Below are 22990 nucleotides of genomic sequence, written 5' to 3'. Positions count from 1 at the left end.
TGGAAATATTATTACAGTTATTCAAAAAGAAGGATTAAAAATGTGCATAGATATGAAATTAAACTCCCAAGTAAAATCAGATAAGAAAACAGCCAAATATGAATTAGGAAACTTTTGTGAACAATATGGCTTACCTTCTTTACCCCCTTCACGACGACATAAAAAGAAAAATAAAGAATTCGACTATCATCATACAAGAAAAAAATTTACCCGCAATAAATTTTACTCAAGAAGCAAAAATGATTTTGAACCAAACAAATTTTACAAATCAAACAAATTTAGAAAATCATGGCCCAGAAAAACAAATCCCCATAGAACAAGAAAACCTTTTGACAAAAGTAAAACCAAATGTTTTAAATGTAACAAAACTGGCCACTTCGCCAATAATTGTCCAGTAAAAAATACTATTAAACAATTAAAAATAAGTAAAGAAGAACAAGAAAACCTTATCCGACTCTCAAAATTACTAAACATTGACTCAGAAAATGAACATTGTCAAAATGATTTTACGCCCATAGAATCTTCCACCTCAACTGATTCCGATGAACACTCTTCACCATATATCACTTTTGGGTGCAAAGATACTTGTTGCATAACAATAAATGTTCTTTCTAAACAAGAAGAACAGGAAGAATTATTAATTGATCTAATAGGCAAAATCGAAAACCAATAATTAAAATCGGAATATCTCAAGAAGTTGAAAAAATTAATTACACAAGAAAACGTTGTTACATCCCTCAGGAAAAAATTTGCCTTACTTCAACCTTTGACAAATTCAAAACTAGTAAAAAAAGAAATAACAATCCAAGATTTGCAACAAGAAATCAAGACGATTAAAACACAAATACAATCATTACAAAAAAAAAATTTAGAAATCAGTCATGACAACAAAGAAATCAAACATGACTTAAATATTCTTAAAATAGAACATCAATTCCTTAAAATACAGCATCCTCCTGACAACCCTCCTGATCAAGATTCACCTGAACAAAATGATGCAGAAACATTAGAACAAAACACCATTAGTATTATTCGCAAAATTCAACTTAAAAAATGGTATACCACGGTATAACTTAAAATCAACGACTTCCAGTTAGTAACAACAACGCTCATTGATTCTGGAGCAGATCTCAACTGTATCCAAGAAGGCCTATTACCTTCTAAATACTTTGAAAAAACAAAAGAATCATTAAGGTCAGCTAATGGAACCAAAATGGATATGAAGTACGAAATCCCTAAAGCACATGTCTGTCAAAATAATGTATGCTTCAAAACACCATTTGTTTTAGTCAACAACTTAACCGACAAAGGAATTTTAGGACTTCCTTTCATTACCGTAATATATCCCTTTACCACAAAATATGATGGGATTATCACTTATCCATTTGGTGAACCAGTCAAATTTACCTTCTTATCCAATCCTGAAATACATACATTAAAGGCTTTCCAAGAAAATTCTATTTCAAAAATACTAAATTGTATTCAAGCCAAATATAAGCAGATAACCTTCCTTAAAGAAGAAATCAATTTCAAACGAATCGATACTCAACTACAAGAACCTTTCCTTCAACAAAAAATCAAAACATTTGAAGCAAAAATCATTAATGAATTATGTTCGGATATTCCTACTGCCTTTTGGCATAGGAAAAAACATATTGTCACTCTCCCTTATATGAAGGGGTTCAATGAGAAAAATATTCCTACCAAAGCTCGCCCAATCCAAATGAATCAAGAAGTCATGGAATTTTGCAAAACAGAAATTAAAGATTTACTCCATAAGGAATCATCAGACAAAGTAAATCTCTGTGGTCGTGTCCTGCCTTTTATGTGCAAAAAAATGCTGAATTAGAAAGAGGAACTCCACACTTAGTCATCAATTATAAACCCCTCAATACAGTACTAGAATGGATTCGATACCCTATTCCCAATAAAAGAGATCTCATTAACCGGCTGATTAAACAATTCTGTCATTTTCTCCAAATTTGATATGAAATCAGGTTTTTGGCAAATACAAATCAGTGAGGAAGACAAATACAAAACTGCTTTTGTCACACCCTTTTGTCATTACGAATGGAATGTAATGCCATTCGGCCTTAAAAAATCCCCCAATGGATTTCATAATATTATGAATGATATTTTTAATCCATATAGTCATTAATTTTCCATAGTCTACATTGATAATGTCCTTATTTTCTCACAATTCGTTGATGAACATTGGAAACATTTACACCAATTCTTCACTATCATAAAAAACAATGGTCTAGTCGTCTCCGCTTCAAAAATTATTCTCTTCCAAACTAACATTAGGTTTTTAGGATTCAATATCCATCATCTCCAAATTAGTCCATAGATCGAGTAATACAATTTGCTGACAAATTTCCAGATGTAATCCTAGACAAAAATCAATTGCAAAGATTCTTAGGATCATTAAATTATGTGGCAGATTTTTACCCAAATCTAAGAAAAAAATGCAAACCTTTATTTGATAGATTACAAACCAACCCCCCTCCTTGGTCATCAATTCATACTTCTTTAGTCAAAGAAATTAAAAGTTATGTCAAAACCCTTCCATGCCTAGGCATTCCCCTAGCCAATTCCTTCAAAATTGTAGAAACTGATGCTTCTGAAGTAGGCTATGGTGGTGTCTTAAAATAACAAATCTCTCCTACTCATCCTGAGCAAATAGTTAGATACTACTCTCGAGTCTGGAACCAATCACAAAGCAATTACAGTACTATCAAAAAAGAAATTTTATCTATTGTTCTATGTATTAGTAAATTTCAAGATGATTTATTGAATCAAAAAATTTTAGTCAGAGTCGATTGCAAAAGTGCTAAAGATGTCTTAGATAGAAAAAGATATTCAAAATATTGCCAGTAAACAAATCTTTGCCCGATGGCAGGCAATTTTAAGTATTTTTGATATCGAAATTGCATTCATTAAAGGCAGTGACAACCATATTCCAGATTTTCTAACCCGAGAATTTCTACAGGGTTCCAAACATGAAGACAAGATCATCCAGGGGGAGAAATCCCTCAAATCCAGTCAACGAAGACCCTTTTGATATTTGCCCAACTGCTCCCAAAAATACAGTCAAAACAGAATCATCAACACCAATCAAACAAGAGTCATCCTCTAGTCTTGTCCCATATGCTGGGCACCCACCACTACCGCTACCACCCAATAATAGATTCAATACCATTGGTAGCACCCTTGGTACTAATCGTCCCAACTACCAGTCAGCCCTAGTCAACCAATATGACCGATTCAAATCTGATTCTCAAACAAATTACAAAAAAACCTCTCCCTATTGCCTGAGAACTAATCACCATCTTTTTTACGTTGAACCAACCATGAGTCATCTCAAAAACCCAATGTCCTTAGTTAAAACTTATTACCCTCCTGGTTTTCACTTTTTAGCTAGTCACCCTACCAAGTCATTAAAATTTTATAGAGATATTCTTTTTGAAACCAAATCAGTTACCATTAAGCCTATTCATGACACAAAAGATCCCACTAAGATCCTATATCATTCTCTATACATAGTCCGTATCATTTCTCTTTCCCAATGGGGTGATCCTCCGTTCATCTATCACAAATGCAGAGACCTATCTTTTAATTATTATGATTATGAAGAAGCCTGGAATACAATCTTCCTTCACCAAACAGATGATTTTAATCATTCCTGGTTCTTAAATTTTGATAAAATATTCAATCGACAATTCCCAATGTGGTTCCTTGGATGGTGGAGGGCTCATGGATGCCCATTTGACATCCTTCCACAAGAAATTAAAAATGCAGTCACCTGTTTCTCAACAGTCATGAATTTCACAAATTATGATATAAATTTTCCAGTCACACTGCATTTTATGGCCAAATACAAGCTCCCTTGGATCTTCAAATGGCATTACAAAGTCAAAGAACATGTAGTCTCAAGGCATTTCATAGTCAAATAGTGGGATAAATTCAAAACTGAAAGAATTATCTCCCAATTTAATGAAGAATTTCCAGTTACTCCATCACAACCTACTCAGTCAAGAGCTCCAGTCACTTCCATGCCACCCCAAGCGGCATCCACTTCCCAGTCACAACCTAAATCCCTCAAGTCACCTTCCTCTTCCAAGTCAAAGGGGAAAGCAAAATCAGCAAAATCAGATACATCCTCCAAGTCAGAAGAATTGAAAGAGTTAGCAAAAAAGCTCTTAGCACAAGCAGCTACTCTCAGTAATGATGAAGATGAATCTAATGAAGAAAAAGAAATTTCTTCCCGTTCCTCATCCTCATCTCGCAATCATCCAGGCACTCCTGGTAAACCAGTCAAATGGGCTGATTTCCATGACAGCCAAAATCCATATGAAGACTTCGAGTAAAACAGTCAAGACCCACTACCAAGACAGTTTACTATTCATAATAGTAACTTTTTACTATTCATTCGCGAGGCAAAAACATAGCTAATCGTGCTGCTTCCTATTTTTGGCCTTTTCCAGTAAAAGCAGATTCCCTGCCAGTAAAAGCAGTTTCCCCTCCCGTAATGTCCGGGCGTCAAGACCTCTATAAAGAGCATCCCTCCTTCAGTTAAACCAAGTTCCATTTTTTCATTCCTCTTTAGTTTTGGCTAAGCAACTCATGTGTTGAGAAAGCTCTGCCTTAGTCATCCATTTCCCTTCTGTAATCACTAATAAACCCTTCATGCATTCAAACTAGTAAGTTTTATGTTTTGTAATATTATCAATTTTATTATCAGTATATTTCGGTTTTGTAATTAAAAGTCAATTTTATAATAAATTTTATGCTTAATTATCAGTATATTTTCCACTTCCACTCGGTTTTTGGTTTTATATATATATATATATATATATATATATATATATATAGTCCGGCTACGGTGGGGACGGTACGGATTTCCTGTTTTCCCCCACTTTCCGATCACATTTTCACATCTAAACCATTCAGTTTTTAGGTTCTAATGTATAGATCACCTCTGCAAAATTTCAGCCAATTTGGTGATTGTTAAGGCATCCAAAACTGCAAATTACAATAATATACACGAACAGTTTCGGTTCGACAGATTCGGTTTGTTTGTGTAAATTGCAGTTTTGGATGTCTTAACGATCACCAAATTGGCTGAAATTTTGTAGAGATGATCTATACATTAGGACCTAAAAACTGAACGGTTAAGATCAAAATATGTGATCGGAAAGTTGGTGAAAACGGGAAATCTGTACCAAAATTATATATATATATATATAGACACACACTTACATACATACATATACAGGGCCCTTCTAGTGAGGGATTTTATTTTATTTTTTGTCTTTTTTAGGGATAGAGCATTAGACAAACTTTTCGATCATTTTTGGCATCTCAACCATTCAGTTTTTAGGTCCTAATGTGTAGATCAATTCTGCAAACTTTCAGCCAAATTGATTATCGTTAAGGCATTCAAAATGGCGATTTAATATTATAAGTATGAACGGTTTAAGTTTGACAGATTTGACTCGTGCATTGATTTAACCTAGTTTGATACCTTAACAATCACTGATTTGGCTGCTAATCATGTTCCTGAGAAAGATTTAGACAAGATCATCCTCAAAAGCCCAGCCCTTCTCAAGGTTTCAGCATTTCCTTTCCTCAATTTGAACTCGATCTTGTACATGCGTGTATAACTGCTATAATCTTTTTTTTTTTTTTTTGACTTTGTCAAGGGGAACCCAAAGGCTTCCTAGACCCAAGATAAACCCCTTCGGCGTATGTGAAATGCTCCTGTGCATTGCAGCACAGTAACTGCTATAATCTTCTTTACTCATCTTAATTACTTCTTCATTTTTATCTTAATGCTTCTTAATTTATTGTATGTTAACCTAGCAAGAAAAGAGCTATGAATTAGCTGTGACGATTAATGACAGTTGTCAATAACTAATTGGCCTTTTTTTCTAAACATTTTTTTATTTTTTTTATTTATGGTGTGATGGTATGCAGTACATCCTAGAAACAAGCTGCTACCCGAGAGAACACGAGCTATTGAAGCAACTAAGGGAAGCAACTTTCGAGAAATACCAGTTCTGGTATATATGTTGAACAACATTTATTTGAACGAAACCATTAGGCTTGATCATATCAACGATTACATTCTGAACGTACACATGCAGGAGTCTTATGAATGTGCCTGTGGATGAAGGGCTGATTCTCAGTGCTATAGGCCAAATAAGCCTGTGCTTATGGCCCCAGATGAACATGGGCCTCAAAATTTTTTACCCTTCTTTATGTCTATGTAGAAAATTAAAGGAAAAAAAAAAAACAATAGCTCGCATTTGCTTGCAAGTAATCCGGCTTTCACAGATTGTTTTCAATTATGGAATTGGAAAGCCTATGAAGATTGGAGGACTTATTTTCAATTTTTCATTCTCTTCGAAGCTTGTTGAATTTAATTTAAATTTTTTTTTTGTCAGGATCAATACTTCGTTTGATCTGTTCATGATATATTATTCATCCATTCTAAATTTATAAAAGCCTTGGCAATTGGCAAGAAGGAACCATTGAATTCGATCAGTAACTATCTAAGAGAAATAGATATTCATTGGGTAAATTTCAAGTTTTGGTTTCTCTTTGATGATTTAGATTAATATGGATTTCTTTTTCGATTAACCTGATATTATGAACTGATGAACAACACCAGAGTTTTACACCACTCGGTGTACAACGCAACACATATCTGGAGTACGTTTCGTTCAAATGACATGCTAGTTATTTTTTGGGAATAGATTGTTTTATATATCACAAATTGATTATTTGATTATTGTTATGGTTAATATATAGTTCTTAGAAGATGAAAGTCTTTATCATTTTGTTGAATTCTCTACCTTTATCAAAATTTCAATTTTGATTTCACTACAATGTATCTTTTTCGGTTGCTATACTAACTGACTCTTATTATAGAGTATGATTATGGGGGTAGAAGAGAAAAGAAGTATAAGATTGATCACAACCTCATGAGCCCTTTTTTTTTTTATTCGCCTAGAGCCCTGGAAATCTTAGGGTCGGCCATGTGCTTCTCTTCTGTCCATGTTTCTGAAGATGATGAATGCCAAGAAGACACTGGAACTTGGAGTATTTACTGGCTGGATCCGGCTCCTCTAAAGTGAGTTTTTGTAAAGTTATGTAAATTTTGTGTAATCATAATCCTTCGTATCATCTAATGGCTAGTAAACTAACATCCTCACTTAACATTACTCAAACGATTTTTTCATCCCAAACTGTCCTCGACGTGTCCTTAACTCCATCAGCAGAAGAGAAAAAAAATGCCATGAATTAATCCTTCTAAGAACTGGAAACGCAAACAAGGAATAAAGAAATAACATGCTATACTCTCTGATCTCCACTTCTCTCTTTCTCTGCTATCCTCCCCATCATGATAATATGCTTTTCAGATTTCAATTGGTGTTACGATTTTAATTTCAACCATGTCGTTTGGTTTTCAACTTTAAATCTTAGGGTTTGACATTAATTCTGTTTATTCTCCGTGGAAGACTTCGATGTGGTCATTGCCCCTTTTCAGTCGCATATATGTATGGGTTTAGCAGTTGCCACATGCTGTTTTCTACCCATTTCCTCTGCTCCTTGATTTGCATCGATAGTTTCACCTCTTAGATGTGATTGGTTTCTATTGGCCTTGGTATAATTCTCAGTCTCTGGCTTTTGATTTAATCGCTGGTGGACTTTATACCAATTTAGCTTGAAATGAAAGTATTATTTCATGATTTGATTTACTGATATAACAATGGAATATTTACCATTGAAGCCCAGAATATGAAGACTATAGAATAAGCGAGCAAAATTCACACAAGCGATTATGACAGTTAGGACTAATCTTGCTCTATTAGGTTGATGTTACGGGCCTTACGGCAGTTGGAAAGAATAGTGTTCAAGTGGTATTAAGCCCCCGTAACGGATAGTTTGGGAAGGCAAAATTATATAAGTTGTATTAAGTGACGTGGTTATTTTATTAGCCATTAGATTATATGAATGATGAGGATTAAACTAACTTTACATAACTTTACAGAAACTCACTTTAGAGGAGCCAGATCCTTACCGGCTATTCTCTTCTTACTGTTGCTCCTGCACTACCTGATGATGGCAAAGTACGTAATTACTAATTAGTTCTTATTTCCCTTTTTAATTATACTATTCAATACTACTGAAAGACCTGATCACAAATTGTTTATTAGCTATAGACTTTATCACTTTAATTAGTTTGATTTGGTAAGGCGTTAATTTGTTATTATCACAATAATTTCATTATTTAATTAGATCACAGCCATAGATCCAAATAGAGAAGCCTATGAGTTTGGACAGCCATTCATTCAGAGGGCTGGGGTGGAGCATAAGATTAACTTCTTTCCGTCAGATGCAGGCAAGGAACCAGGAATTAAATTTGAGGTGGGCTAAATTTACCTTATGTTGGCACATAAAAATTATTCTTAAAAATTTGGCAGTTGCTACTTTGTTTTGATGGAATATCTCAATTGCATAACACTTGTCAAAATATCATCTACAAAATGCATTTTGTTACCCAATACACCAATAGAAAATTGAAACAATTCAAAGTTAAATATTCAATGTCAATACAAATTCAACTGCTTAAGTTATGCTCTTCGGTTGCTTGAAGCATAAAACTCATCGATAACCGAATTTGAATCAATAGTATCAACAATTTCTCTCTCAATATGCACTGTCATTAAATCTACAAGAAAATCATCACTCATCTTACTTCGAAGTGGGTTCTTAATGAGCTTCATGGTTGAAAAGACTCTCTCTATTGTAACCGTAGAAACATGAAGAGTCATCACTAGATGGACTAGTCTCTCAATCAACATGAATGGGGTCCTTGTGTTAACAAATTCTTGACATAACAACATCATTTTTCAGAAAATATGAATTTACTTTCTTCTGAACTTTTCGTGGCTTAGGATTTTGAGGTTGATCTATCATTAAAAACAAAACCTAAAAAAGAGAAAACATGAAATCAATAAACTTATTTTTTTAGATGATCGCAAGCACCTGGACTTAAAAATCCAAGTCAAAAAGTCAAAAAAAAAAAACACTAGACTTTCATAAAGTCCTAGAGTCAAAACGATGAGAAAGATTGAAGCTTGATCCTATATCAACTACTACTCCTATACAGCTATACTCAAAATCACTTCACAACCCAAAGATTCAAACTTTTCACTCAAAAACAAAATGATAACATACAATCAAGATTGATCAAGCATGAATCAAAGCTCAAAGAAGTACTGAGCAAACCACCAGGTCACCACACCTGCTATAAGTTAGTATATATATAATATTTTTTTTTCCCCAAAATCTTAAGGTGGGCTCCAGCACACCTCAGCCCCCCTCTCAGTCCATGCCTGGTCCTAAGATGCCTCACAGTCTTAAATGATCTCATTAACGATGTAAGTTTATAGCTAATTAAGTAATTGAAGTCCTGATTAAACTCTTGTTTAATTGTAATTATATACTCATCTTATAAGGATTTTGTGAGCTTGTTTGCAGATAGCTATAGTACAAGATGAGCAAACATTTTGTGCGGGTATATACTCTACTAGTAGAGCACCTCAACCTCACAGATTCTTTAAAAAATGAGAAGAAAAAAAATGACATGGTAAATTAGATGCATGTCATTATTTACTACCGATAACATATAGGTGGTGTTTGTTACATGAGATTGGATGGGATTGGACATCCTTATCTCGTCTAATCCCAGTTATCCCATGTTTGGTAGCAAGGAGGACTATTTTTAATGAGACTCCACAGTCCCAACAGCAGCCCCAACACCTTCTACCACAAACCCACCAAAAACCATGGGATTGTGCAAGCCTCCTTCTACTCTTCGCAGAGGAGCTCTATGGTGGCCAGGGCTCTCTCCGAGTAGCATTTCTCGAAGTCGACGAGAGTGTTGATCAGCATCTCTGGCCAACACGGCTTTCTCACGCATCTGCTTCACCAGGCACAACGCGAACAAGGCTTTGATTTCGATTTTGAAAGCCCGCTGATGAGCGATTGCCGGAGAATTTCGATCATGCCTCGGCCAGGAGGTTCTCAATCAACGCAGCCGAGTTGACTCGGACCTCCATCGAATTGTGGAAGAGGAGCTGGGCCAGGAACCCGACCGGTTCGGGTCCGGGTCCGACGCCACCGGAACGCTGTCGAACTCCTCGAGGGGGAAAATTATCAGAAGCGCGAGCACCTTGCTGTTCAGCTTGGGTCTGGTCGGCTGGTTGTTTCGGCGGCGGAACTCTCTCCATGCCGAAAGAGTGGTTGGCAACACACTACTCCTGGATGAGCCGGCAGAGAGTGTGGTTGGGGATGAGGGTGAAGTCGGTGAGTTGGGTCCGGGTGACTGGGCAGGTAGTGTTGCTGGTGGTGACCCAGGACTCAATGCTGGGTCCACGGCGGCTACTTGGAGTTGGAGGCCATTGTTCGGGGACACCATGTTGGTCTGCTCCATAGTCCCTCTCAGCACCAAACATGAGTCAGGTACTAATCTAGCTTAAGCCAAGTTATGGTAGTCCTGGACTCCTATAGAAATTAAGGTTGGGCATCACAGTCCTATGAAACACCCTAGTGTGCTAGGGAAGAAGTTAGCCAAAAAAATTTCTGTAAAAAAAAAAAAAAATATTCGTGTGATAATACTTTAGAGTTTAGATTTTTTCTTTGAAATATTATTTGCCGTCAGAAAATAAATAACATCCTAATAATTTATTTCCTACTGCCTTTTTTTATTTTTTTAAGAAAAGTGTTATTTCTCACTAAAAGACGTTGTCGTCGGATAAAAATGGTTTATACATGTGTACTGTACAGTCATCAAACAAGTTAACAAAATAGTGGCGGTCTGGGCCTTAAGCAAGTGTGGGCCAGGCCTGGGCCTGGTGGTATTTGGGACTTGGGTACCTTTCTAGGTCCATTAGGTGCTGCTATTTTTTTTTAAAAAAAAAGCTTTTAGTTTTTGTTTGGCAAGTAGTGTGTTGTTGGTAATAAGACGCTACTAAGTGTGTGCCAGAGACAATCTTCTCTTTCGCTGTCTAGAGGGTCGTTCCTATTCTGGAGTTGGGTCAGCAGCGGTGGCAAAAATGTCTGGCAATTGCATAGACAATCATCCTTGGCCTTCTAGTGGGACGTTCCTGTCTGGGTTGGGTTGGAGGTGATGGCGATTTGGAGCAGTGGTGGATTGATGGTGTTGACAATAGGGTGGTGATGGTGTTGGGTTTTCTTTAGTCCCAGGTCTGAATGTCCGGCAATCCTTTTGGTCGAGGTTAGGTCACAACGAGTGTTGGCTTGGTCGATCAAAAACTGGTCAGGCGGACTCTGGTTGGTGAGTTAGTGTCGACACAAGTGAGTTGTCTAGTCTTAGAATTCTTACTGGCCGGATGAGAGGTAAGATGTCAAGGATTCACTGCTCCTGCGCTTATTGTCTTTGCCATACAGTTGTAGTGCAAGTTTAGAGTCAGTCATTATAGAGTTCCAGTGTGAAGTCTATGGCCATTTCTGAGTAAGAGATGTCGCCTAAAACTCGTTGTAAGCAGTTTATTATTAATGAAGTTCTTATTTGATCAAAAAATAAAAAATTATAGACTCGAATTGCAACATGTAGCTATACGTACCAAAATGGTACGTACCTATAACTAACTGAAATATATACGTCAAACCCAACATGTGAATAGCTCCCCCAACTAACATGTTAATTTAATCTACAACGATGACAAAACAGAAAAAAAATAAAAGAAAAGAAAGTACAATGTATATATGCTAGCTAGTGTTATTTGATGTATATGGTTTAAACTTATCGTAAAAAGGGCAAGGAAGAAGGGAACTTTGACTTCGCATTTGTGGATGCGGACAAGCAAAACTACCTCAACTATCACGAGCTTCTAATGAAACTTGTTAAGGTTGGTGGAATCATAGCTTACGATAACACACTGTGGTTTGGGACAGTTGCAGAACCTGAGGAAAAGGTGAAGGAATTGGCTTTAAGGAAAGGCAGAAATGATGTGGTTGTAGTGAACAATTTTCTAGCCGCTGACCCTCGTGTCGAATTGGCTCTTGTTTCCATTGGGGATGGCCTCACCCTCTGCAGGCGCCTCCACTAAACTTGGCAAAGAAACAACTTAATGCTGAAGCTCTCTAATAATAAATAAGGCTGTTTAATTAGTTAATTTTAAAATGATCATGCATGTGTTGATGACGTGATGGTATGAATTCATGTACGTATGATTTGATCCTTCTCAATGATCATGCATGTCGAAGTTTGATTGATGCTGGAAGCAATTTGATATATCATATTCTGATGTGAACTGCACATGTTTAGCAATAATGGAGTTGAATCGATCTGAACTGAATATAGAGCTGTAAGTCTTTGATTCTAACTTGTGACTTGTGAGGATGTCATTAACGGTTTGGATTACTCAATTTTGAACTGTGTTGAGAATATGAATTTTACATGAGAAAATGAAGATATTGTTTATCAGGTTATAAGGATTTGGGTTAACTTTATTCATTGTCAATTGATTTTGATTGTGAAGCTCAAATTACTTTAACATGGTATGAGTGTCAGGTTATGCCATGTGTGCATGTCTCGTGGTCATACGGACTCCACGTCACCTAATATCAGTTGTCCAATGGGTATGGCTTGAAAATTCACCACATGCATGAACGATGATGTGTTGAGAGTATGAATTAATCCGACATGAAAAAAGTAGGGACTTTGCTTATAAGTTTATAAGGATTTGGGTCAACTTAATTCATCCATTGTCAATTGATTTTGGTTTTGGTTGTGAAGTCCGTATGAATTATTCTATTGGGACCTTCAAATTTTCTCATTTGACTACTCTTTTTTTTAATTATGAAATTTCATATTTATCCTAATATAAGATTACTAGTATGGACCACAAATCATAAGCAAAAAATTATTTTTCTACACCTCCTAATTTATAAACGACATAAACCTTTTTCATATCTTCATCTAATTAATGCAACGATCACTTTTCAAATTCAAAGGTGCTAAACAAGTGACGGACATAAGTAATTGAAAGTTTATTAAAAAAATAAATTAGAAAGAGTAATATTTATTGAAGAGAATACTCAACTTTAAAGTTCTTAATATATAGAACACTGACACATTAGGGATGCAATCAACCCAAGAAAACTGTACTGAGTTTCTAACATTTATCCACATGAATGTAGTTGATTAAATAGACATTTTGATTCACACCCTAGGCACATAATTAAGAAGAAAAAAAGATGACATTTATGCAGAAGCATGCATGTACGTTCACATCAAAAATTTTGCATTAGGAACATCTTGAACTGGGTTTACAGTCAATTAATAATTTTGCATTTGAAATTAAAAGTCATGGAGGTTGAACAAAAATGGAGGATCAGCTAAAAAGAAACTAAGAAAGAATATATTTGCAAAGAAAAATTAATGAGTGAAATTATTGTGTGTAAATTTACCTCAAGTGAATTTCAATGTATTACAAAGTTTCTATATTTTTGTATATAAATTATATGAATAAGGTCATGTTAGATTGTTAGTAATTTAAGGGAGATTTAAATTTGTTGTTTGAAGAGAAAAAGATGCATGAACATAAAGACATAAAAAGTCTTGATGAAAATAAATTTAGAGGTCCTAATAAAAATTAAACCATACAAATCAAACCAGATACTTGAAGAGAAGAAATTAGTTCAATAACAACTTTTCAGGTGGACTGGTCCGCAACGGGGGAGGAGGTTTCTGATATCGCTGTAATGCTAATATCATGCCTTTTCTCTATCTCCTTCCCCCTAGCCTTCAGGTCCTCGGTTCGGGGCACGCTACCCAAAATGATATATATATATGGCTGAGAGGTTGAATCCCCAATATATGGTTGTTCCTCTGTTTGCTTACTAGAACTTGCCAAAATTCTTCTAACAATGGGGCGGACCTATGTTGGCGTCTGGGGGGGTTCGGACCCCTGCAAATTTTTTTCAATATCTCCCTTATTTAGACATTCTATTCATAGATTATTAATATATATCATATTTATCTTACCAAAATTAATATATTAACCAATCACAACCCATAATAATTAATATTTGGTATGACTTTAGATTAAACTTGTGTTTTCTTTTGGAAACTATTAAACCCTTATGAAATATTTAAGCTTCTTTCTTACTAAATTTTTTGTTCAAACATAATTATAAATTATGGTATAAAACTATTAATTACTTCTTTGCTAATTAGCTTTTATGATTATTTTGAATACTTGGTATTTACATTTAAGAAAATTGCATTTTGGACCCCCTCAAACTTTCAATCCTAGTTCCGCCCCTGTATCAAATGGGCTATGTTAGTCTAACATAGCCCATTTGATGCCCCAGTTAATTAATGTAGGATTCATGCATAATTGATAGGCTCGGAGAAGGTTAAGACTCGTCAAAATAATCCGTTCATGGGTTAATTAGGGACGTCGCAGAATCTGTTGATCATGAGTCACCTTCTTTAATTAGTTTTTGGTTCTAATATCTCTTCTTTCGCAGATGTTTGTAGAAGTTTCTATGAGCAAGATAAAAAAAAATATTATTATGACGTGAAAATATCGATATTTTGAAAATAAATTTTTTAATGAAAACGTTGAGGAAATATGGAAGGGAAAATGTCCATTTACCTAAATTTGAACTACATTAACCTCATTTATCCAAAAAAATTGCCTACTTACCCAATAAATTACATATTTTTTGCCCTAATACCCAATTAATTATTTTTTATTTTTTTTTAGACAATTTTCCCCCCTTCTCTTTGTCACTTAGAGAGAGAAGTCATTGGAGACTTCATCGGCCTCCAGTCATTGGCCATCGGACTCCGGTCACTAGTTGCCGAAATCCGGTTATCGGTCACCGGAATCCGACCACCGGACTCAGGTCATCGGTTGCAGGAAACCTCGCCGGATGTCCCTAAAGAGGTCGTCAGAGATCTTATAGGTCACCGGAGAATATTATTGACCATAAATAAAACCCAATAGAAAGTTTATTGCCCTCCAATAGAATGTTTATTGGCCTCCAATAAAAAGTTTATTACCCCCTAATAGAAAGTTTATTGCCCCCCAATAGAATGTTTGTTACCCACCAATAGAATGTTTATTGGCCCCAATAGAAAGTTTATTGTCCCCAATAATAAACCTATTGCCCACTAATAAATCTTTTATTCTCCCTTCCCCTCCCAATAATAAATTTCCCTAATATTAATTACAAGAAATAAGAAGAAAAAGTTGTACAATTTGATAATTAAGGAATAACCCCGGTTAGTACGTACTCACTATTCAGTAATTAGTATTAACCATGGATAGTAGCAATTCTCATGTGTCAGATTGTTTTACCACTTCGACCAAAAAATCTAATTACTCTCAGAGTACCTCATCCATTAAATAGTTACCTCTCAATTTTGTTATCAAGTAGGCCAGAAGCACATGCAGCAAACAAGAACAGAGATCTAATTTCAGAATATCTATTTTCTCTAGGAGAATATTAATCACAACCGCTTGGACTCGCACCATGATCAAATCATTATTAGAAAACCAAATATGCAGACAAAACTGTATTCGAAGAAGAGTTTCTTCAGTATCGGCCTTGGAGACGAAGAAGAAGAAGAAGAAGAAACATGTTTCTAGCCGGAAGAATCGGTGTCGTAGGAGAAGAACACCACCGATCAAGGCCGACGAGTCCTCCGACAATCTGGCTCTGCGGTCCTGTGAGAGAGATGGTGAAGCTGTACGTTAGGGATTGGACCGGACGCCGTCATTCGGGGAAGGAACACGGCAGAGAACGAGAGGACATCACCAAAGGTTCCAGAGCCGGTGAGGACGACGAGGAAGGTGGGGACATAGATCCAGGCGGAGGGAGGAGATGCAGAAGGCCGCCAGCTTCTAGTTCTAGTCTGGAGTCGATATGAAGAGAGAAAGAGAGGGGGTGCTGTGGTATAGTGTAATTTTAAAATTTTAAGAGCCTATAACCGTTATTTGATATTTAAATTCGGTGAATGGGAATTAAAATCTCTTATTGGATTTAGTGGGAGTATCTTGACCCAAATTTGGGCATTGGGTCAAGATATCATCAATAGAAATTTTACTTCAGTTTTGGATAAAAATTTGATTTAAAAAAAAGTTGTGGATAAAAATTGCATTATTAAATGAAAATATGACAGAAACAAAAAGTTACATGATGTTGGGCATGCATTGCATTTTGCACCTACGATGTTTTGGGCAATCGTGTCAGTGAGTTGTGGCTTGTTGGTTAGCTAGCCTAACTAACACCATAGATGTCATGAGTTCCAATGTAGGGTGAGGTGGGGTGGGGAGTTACATTGTTGTCTAGAATCAAAAATGTTTTGGGAGACGGTTGTTGCAGGGTTGGTCATTAATTAAAGGGAGAAAAATCCTTAAACTTGTAACCAAAGTTGTTAGGTACATTTTTCTCATGATATCGTGTGTAAAGTCATAAGTAGCTGCTGCGTGCTGCCTGTTAAAAATAGTGGGCTAAGTCTTTTATAACCTGTCACAGAGCAGTAGCTAGCCCTTTTGATAATTCTACTCAACTATTAGCATTCCGATAAAAACTATATATGCATATTTGATTTCTCACTAGCTTCTTCACTTATATGTAGAAGATCGATCATTGCTGGTTATAATTTGCAATAGTAATTTGTTCAGATATCATGGCAGCAGCTACGAAAGAAGAGAAGTTCGATCATCTGGTCTTAGAAAACAAGAACTTGTTCCGAAGCCATGCCCTTCTCAAGGTACGTTAATCTTCATTTTACCACTCTCTTTGATTTTGCATATATTCATAAGCTTCTTAATTAGTTATATCTTATCATATTCAGTATCTAAGAGTTATGAAGAAGATTGGTAGCATCCTAAAAATAATTACATGGCCTTAATTTGTTGTATGACATGCAGTACATCCTGGAAACCAGCTGTTACCCGAGAGAACACGAGCAATTGAAGCAACTTAGGGAAGCCACGGTCAAGAAATATGAGCAGCTGTAGGTTGAATATTTGTGATTATATTACAGATATTCGATTTGATTATGCATATATACGTTATGTTATTTGATTGTTAATCAAATCAATATATGGTAAAGAAAAAAAAAATTACTTAAAAAAGCAATATAATCACATTTTGTACACAGGTGTATTATGAATGTGCCTGTTGATGAAGGTCTGCTTGTTTCCATGCTTCTGAAGATCATGAATGCGAAGAAGACATTGGAGTTAGGGGTATTCACTGGTTATTCACTTCTCACTACTGCTCTTGCACTTCCTGCTGATGGCAAAGTACGCAATTTGTTTTAACGTCACCAATTTTTTATTTTTTTTTGATAGGAACGTCACCAATTTTTAGGTCTTCATAAATTAAATTATATTGGATAATATTAGTTAGCTAGTTAGAAATTTAGATTGCTAAGGCCAACGTAAAACATCGAGTTTTACTTTTTCAGATAATAGCAATCGATCAGGATAAAGAAGCGTACGAGGTTGGATTGCCATTCATCAGAAAGGCCGGGGTGGAGCATAAGATTGACTTCTATCAATCAAATGCCTTGTTATTCCTAAGTGATCTCATTAACAGTGTAAGTTTTTTTAATCTGTACGTGATTATAGTCCTAAGCTATGGAACTTCAGCTTCATTCATTAACTAATGCTATGACGACCTTAATTAAGAAATTTACACGTCTCTTAAGACCAAGAATTCACACATATTCACCTATTCAATCAGCTAGAGCGGCCAGAGGTAGTACCTTTGGTCAGCTCGATTCTTGCCTCGTTGGTTTATGTTTATGTTTTTAATTATATATGTATTGCTCCGAGTCGAATGAATCGACCATCTACCGTCTTGGCGTACGTGTAAATAAATAATCAAGTAACGTTTAACACGATGCAGGGAAAGGAAGAAGGCAGCTTTGATTTTGCGTTTGTGGATGCTGATAAGAACAACTACATCAAATATCATGAACTGCTACTGAAGCTTGTCAAGGTTGGAGGAATAATAGCTTATGACAACACCCTGTGGTTTGGCTCAGTAGCAGAACCTGAGGAGGAGGGGGCTGAATACTTCAGGGAAATCAGCCGTCATTTGAAGGAACTGAACAGCTTCCTAGCCGCAGATCCCCGTATTGAATTAGTTCTTCTTTCCGTCGGAGATGGGCTCACCCTCTGCAGGCGCCTATATTAGAATCAGCAAGCTGCTGCTACTATATGTTTTTTTTTTTTTTTTTAAAAGAAGAGAGCTTGAAATAGAAATACTTCTGGAGCAATCAGAGTTTACAACGTCAAATAACAAGGCTTTGGATGCCTGGATCGGAATATTATTGTTCCAATAATTGACATCGGCACAATTGTGCTGCTACTGCCTACTGCATGTTGAGCCTCTCTAATATTAAATAAGGCAGATTGATGGAAGATAATAATAATAACAAGAGGTATAGTTTGAAACTTTAACTCACTGTTCTAGAAGTTTTCCTAGGCGGCAACTTAGGCGCTATGTGGTGGCCAGCCGCCTTGATTAGTGTGGGTGACATCTAGGTGCGCTAGGTTTAAAAAAAAATGTTCAGAATATTTTTTTTGGGTCAAATACTAATACAATATTAGGTGTTTAATTAACTTTTTTTTTTCTTTTCCATATTTTCGAATTGATTATAATACTGAATATAGTTTATTAATTTAATTTGACACTTATTTATATTTTGTTTAATAAAGTAAAAATCCGCCTAGCCCCAGCCCATGTGCCTAGTCGCTAAGCCCTTCCCCACCACCCACCACCCGCCTACCGCCTAACCATTTTTAGAACATTATTACTTAGTTTAGTAACATTAGTGCTTAACTGATTATTTTGTAAATGAAATGTCCTGAATTCGACTTATAAGCTAATTATTGTACTTTCTTAGTTGTAATATTATTAGTTATCTGCAATTTATAGCTAGTTAAATAACCATCATCTTTGTCTTCGAGTAACTTTGTTGATGTAGATCAAGTGTTATAAGCCCAATAGCTCCACAATGACAGAAGCAAAGATATAGTAATTTCGTCAAAAGTCTAAAATGGAGAAGATTATTAAGTGTCAAAATCAGCTATGGAATTCTGATCTTTCATTTGCCCAATGACGTACTCCACACACTTGACCTTTTCATTTATTATGATTATTATTTTTGATAAAATCTTGTAAGAATTCATGAGCCAAATTTATTAAATACAATGAAGAAAAGCTTCCTTTCAAAGGGGACCAAAACTAAAACCTCCCAACAAAAACATTAAAATAAAGAAAATTAGCTAACTAGAAAAAACAACAATCAACAAAAAGGAAAATTGAGAAGTCCGCTGTCTCCAGAGCGAAAGGGTCAGTTTTAGGAGAGAGAGGCTCTCGCTTCTCTCTTCCTTTTCCTCAAATCCCTTCGTAATTGAAAACCCTTCCCGACCCGCTTTCATGGTCGATCTCTGCCCCGGCGGTGGCAGGTTTGTTCCTCCTTCGCTTTCCTTCCTCTCTCCCATCACCCTTTCTCCCATCACCCATATCTTCCTAACCTTTCGATCTCAGATTACCTATCCCTATCTTTCTCCTGATTTTCAAATCTCAGATTCCTCACACTTTAGGTGCACATCTTCCTCACCAATAAGTTTTTTCAACGAAATTTCGCCGATTCGGTACTCTGTTATCGGTGTCGTATCGTATGTCTTACTAAGGCACGTCAGCCATTCCACTGCTGCCTTCCTCGATTCCTCTTTCTTTTTTATGTTTTCTTTGGTTACTGTTATGTCTGGCAAGGATTTGCTGGGCTATCTGCTGATAGTGTTCAAGGATGTTTTGTATGGTTTTGCGATTTGTTTGTCGGAGTCTGAACGGGATATGGTTTGTTCAAAGCTATTGGTTGCAGTTTTCGTGACGTCTCTGTGTCACGCGATGGATCAGTTTGTGGCGGTGTCGGCACAAGCTTTTTCCTTCTCCGTTGGGTCTGCAATTGAGCTGAACTTGCTGTGGTGTTCTTGCGCTGAGAAGTTTTTGGTAGGGCTGGGCTCGGGTAGGGTCGGGCTCGAAAATCAGTAAGACCGAGACCGAGATCAAAATTATTGGTTCGGACCGGTTCGGGATTTTTTCGAAATCAAAACCGATAGAAACCGAACCCATTCGGGCCGGTTAGGTCTTTCGGGCTTTTCGGGCCCAATTTTCAATTCAACAAACTTTGCCTGTTTTTCCTGTTTTCCAAACTGCAGTAATGCACTTCTGGTACCTGGAAGACTAGAAATCTAGAATGCATATCCAAATATCCAATTATCTCATTAACATAACAATTAATAAATTCAATAATCATGCATTTGACAGGACCCGCCCCGGATTTCACCCTGAAATCCGAAGAGGCCCTGCGAGGGCCCACTTTAGAAGAAATTCTACCAAAAATTTGACAGAACTTCCCCTAAAAATGGACAACCCAAAACCTGTAGAAAAACATCCACACTTCTAAATCATCCATCCTTATTCTCCTGGAGCCACCCTGCTCCCTATATCACAACATCTCACATCTCTCATTTCATAAACAATTCTGAATTTTAGAATATTAATCTCATAGGTTATCAGAGCAATCTAATATACAGGCGAACAAGAGAATAGAAAGCAAGATAAATGACCGATGCTCTTATAATGCGGAAGCTATGACAGCTATGCCTCAACCCCAAGTACGCTCGACCTCAAGCTAAACTGGCCTGCAAACTGGGCATTTAAAACCGAAGGGCCCAGGGGAAAACATTTAAAATCCGTTAGAGTGAGTGGACGAAAATTAAGTACTTTCAAATGTATAAGTAAAACTTAATGTTTTCCCAAGTTATTCTCTAAAATCTCGCATGCAGTAACAATCTTGAAAACACTCTTAATCACCCTCTTTATTGAAATCTCAATCACGTAACAAGAACATCTTGAAACCTCTTAAAATCTCATCCTCAATCCTTATAAAAACATCCTTTTCATGAGGCTCGTTTGATGACTAGAAAGGACTGCTGTCTAGTCATCTCATGCCATCTAGGAGGGACTGCCACCCAGATGACGCATCGGAAGGGACTGCCAACCGGAATAGGAGGCGGTGGAGAGAAGGGACTGCCAACTAGCCACAAGTAGTAGACGGGACTGCCGACTAACCACAGGTAGTAGACGGGACTGCCGACTAACTACCTCATGTCATCTGGAAGGGACTGCCAACCAGGTGACGCATCGGATGGGACTGCCAACCGAGCTGTAGTCTGGAAGGGACTGCCAACCAGACTATTACCTAGAAGGGACTGCCAACTAGGTAAGATACGCATGCGCCAAAACTGGCCTCCTTAATAAACTGAATAGCCTCCTCAATAAACTGGAAACTGGAAACAACCTCTTTCAACTACTTGCTTTCAGAAAGAAACTCGCTGTTACTTCAATAAAACATTAAAAATTTACCGAAAGCATAACTCAGGATTATCTCGCTAAATCAAACCTCAATATCTCAATAAGTTCTCGAAAGCATAAAATAAAATACTCTGTAAATCAATAAATGCTTTCGGAAAGAAAACTCAATCTAACTTCAAGGCTAATAAGTGCGGAGCTCAAAGCTCAATAAATTTCGATAAATCAATCATGCTCAAATATTCGATGAAACATTCGTACTCGTGAATCCTCATAAAAACCGATATTTGAAATCCAAAAATTCTCATAATATTTTCTGAATCAGTCACTTCCCGAAAATCATTTCCCAACTCAATAACTCATGAATGACTATCTCAAAAATCTACTAAAAGCCCTCGGGAAGGAATTTCAATACTAATCTCGTAATCCATAAATAAATCTCGATAAATCAACGCTCAAATATTCAAAACATAATTAAATCTCAATTGGAAGAAAATAATAATACTGCATGCGGAATTAATTTAAAAACAAATGTCCACTCACAGTACTATTTAGGCGACCATGCATACGAGTTCCTTCGTCGAGCAATAGCTCGGTACATCGCCCTGTACACAATTATATTCCGTGAATAGTTATTCGACAAATTAATACGATTCCTAAAATCAATTCCTCATAATTACATCTCCACTTCTCCTCGGATGCAACCCAAATTATATCACTAATACCATTTCGTTAATTTAAAGGTTCCAAGGCAGAACCGAGAGATATCCGACGGCCGGATTCTCGTAATTCGATAATCGAAACCCTAAACTTTAAAAATTCATAATTAATTCCAAGCTTCTCCAAAATTCATTAAATTTCATAAACAACCTCTACAACAAATATAGGATTTAACTAGCTAAAAAAAAACAGAATATAAATCACTGTTCATACACCGCACTATTCACCGTCGAACTATTCATGCGTGCCACTGTTCATGCGGCGCCCAACTCCTCCTCCGGCCACCAAATTTCAACCACAGAATCATCTCAACATTCTAAGCACTTTTCATAACTGTGACCAAGTGAGAAAATACCTTGAAATGCTCCAATTTTGCCGATGAACACAAACCCGGAAATCTCCAAACCCACCAATTTGGAAATCCTTCAAATTCACCTTTCAAACGTGGAAATTCCAACTAGAAGTCTTGAGGGAAGATGATCAGTGACTCGAGGCGCTCCTAATAGAGCCAATTTCACCGCCGAAGATAGCCGGAAACTGGGGAATTTCGCCGGGGAAGCAAACTGCTATAGTAACAGTGCTTGCATAAATTCGGGGTTTTCCGGCCAAATTGCCGATACCCACTGATACCATCGTATAGAGGAGGAAGAGACGGTCCAAGGACAACTGGAATCAAGTCAATCGGACGCCGGACGGTGAAGAAATCGGAAAAAGAAGGAGAGAAGGTGACGCGGGGGAAGAGGGGGAGAAAATCGGGGAGAGAGAAAAATGACGAGTTACCACAGTAACTCGTCCTATTTATAGAAAGTTATCATGA

The 22990-nt window shown here is 36.7% G+C and overlaps 2 protein-coding genes across 2 annotated transcripts; both read left to right on the top strand.

Annotated features, from left to right (window-relative positions):
• Positions 1 to 5582: 5582 nt before the first annotated feature.
• LOC112195834 (flavonoid 3',5'-methyltransferase) lies at positions 5583 to 12146 on the top strand. Its single transcript, XM_024336050.1, has 8 exons — positions 5583 to 5612; positions 5980 to 6065; positions 6150 to 6182; positions 7053 to 7107; positions 8082 to 8138; positions 8308 to 8408; positions 9422 to 9452; positions 11853 to 12146. The coding sequence occupies exons 3-8, from the start codon at positions 6157 to 6159 to the stop codon at positions 12144 to 12146; spliced, it is 564 nt and encodes a 187-aa protein (XP_024191818.1). The 5' UTR covers positions 5583 to 5612; positions 5980 to 6065; positions 6150 to 6156.
• Positions 12147 to 16651: 4505 nt separating this feature from the next.
• Positions 16652 to 18337, top strand: LOC112201013 (flavonoid 3',5'-methyltransferase). Its single transcript, XM_024342021.2, has 5 exons — positions 16652 to 16828; positions 16989 to 17074; positions 17222 to 17366; positions 17531 to 17662; positions 17974 to 18337. Exons 1-5 carry the CDS (start codon positions 16745 to 16747, stop codon positions 18262 to 18264), a joined length of 738 nt encoding a protein of 245 aa, XP_024197789.1. The 5' UTR covers positions 16652 to 16744; the 3' UTR covers positions 18265 to 18337.
• The last annotated feature ends 4653 nt before the right edge of the window (positions 18338 to 22990 follow it).

This window comes from Rosa chinensis, chromosome 4 (genome assembly GCF_002994745.2).
Source record: "Rosa chinensis cultivar Old Blush chromosome 4, RchiOBHm-V2, whole genome shotgun sequence".
Taxonomy (NCBI): Eukaryota; Viridiplantae; Streptophyta; class Magnoliopsida; order Rosales; family Rosaceae; genus Rosa; species Rosa chinensis.
This window is presented reverse-complemented; position numbering and strand designations above follow the sequence as displayed.

Coding starts and splice junctions, on each gene's coding strand:
- LOC112195834 (XM_024336050.1), top strand. CDS start 6,157: ATGAATGTGCCTGTGGATGAAGGGCT. Junction 8,139..8,307: donor CACTACCTGATGATGGCAAA/GTACGTAATTAC, acceptor TTATTTAATTAG/ATCACAGCCATAGATCCAAA. Junction 8,409..9,421: donor AACTTCTTTCCGTCAGATGC/AGGCAAGGAACC, acceptor GGTCCTAAGATG/CCTCACAGTCTTAAATGATC.
- LOC112201013 (XM_024342021.2), top strand. CDS start 16,745: ATGGCAGCAGCTACGAAAGAAGAGAAGTTCGATCATCTGGTCTTAGAA. Junction 16,829..16,988: donor GAAGCCATGCCCTTCTCAAG/GTACGTTAATCT, acceptor TATGACATGCAG/TACATCCTGGAAACCAGCTG. Junction 17,075..17,221: donor GTCAAGAAATATGAGCAGCT/GTAGGTTGAATA, acceptor TTTTGTACACAG/GTGTATTATGAATGTGCCTG.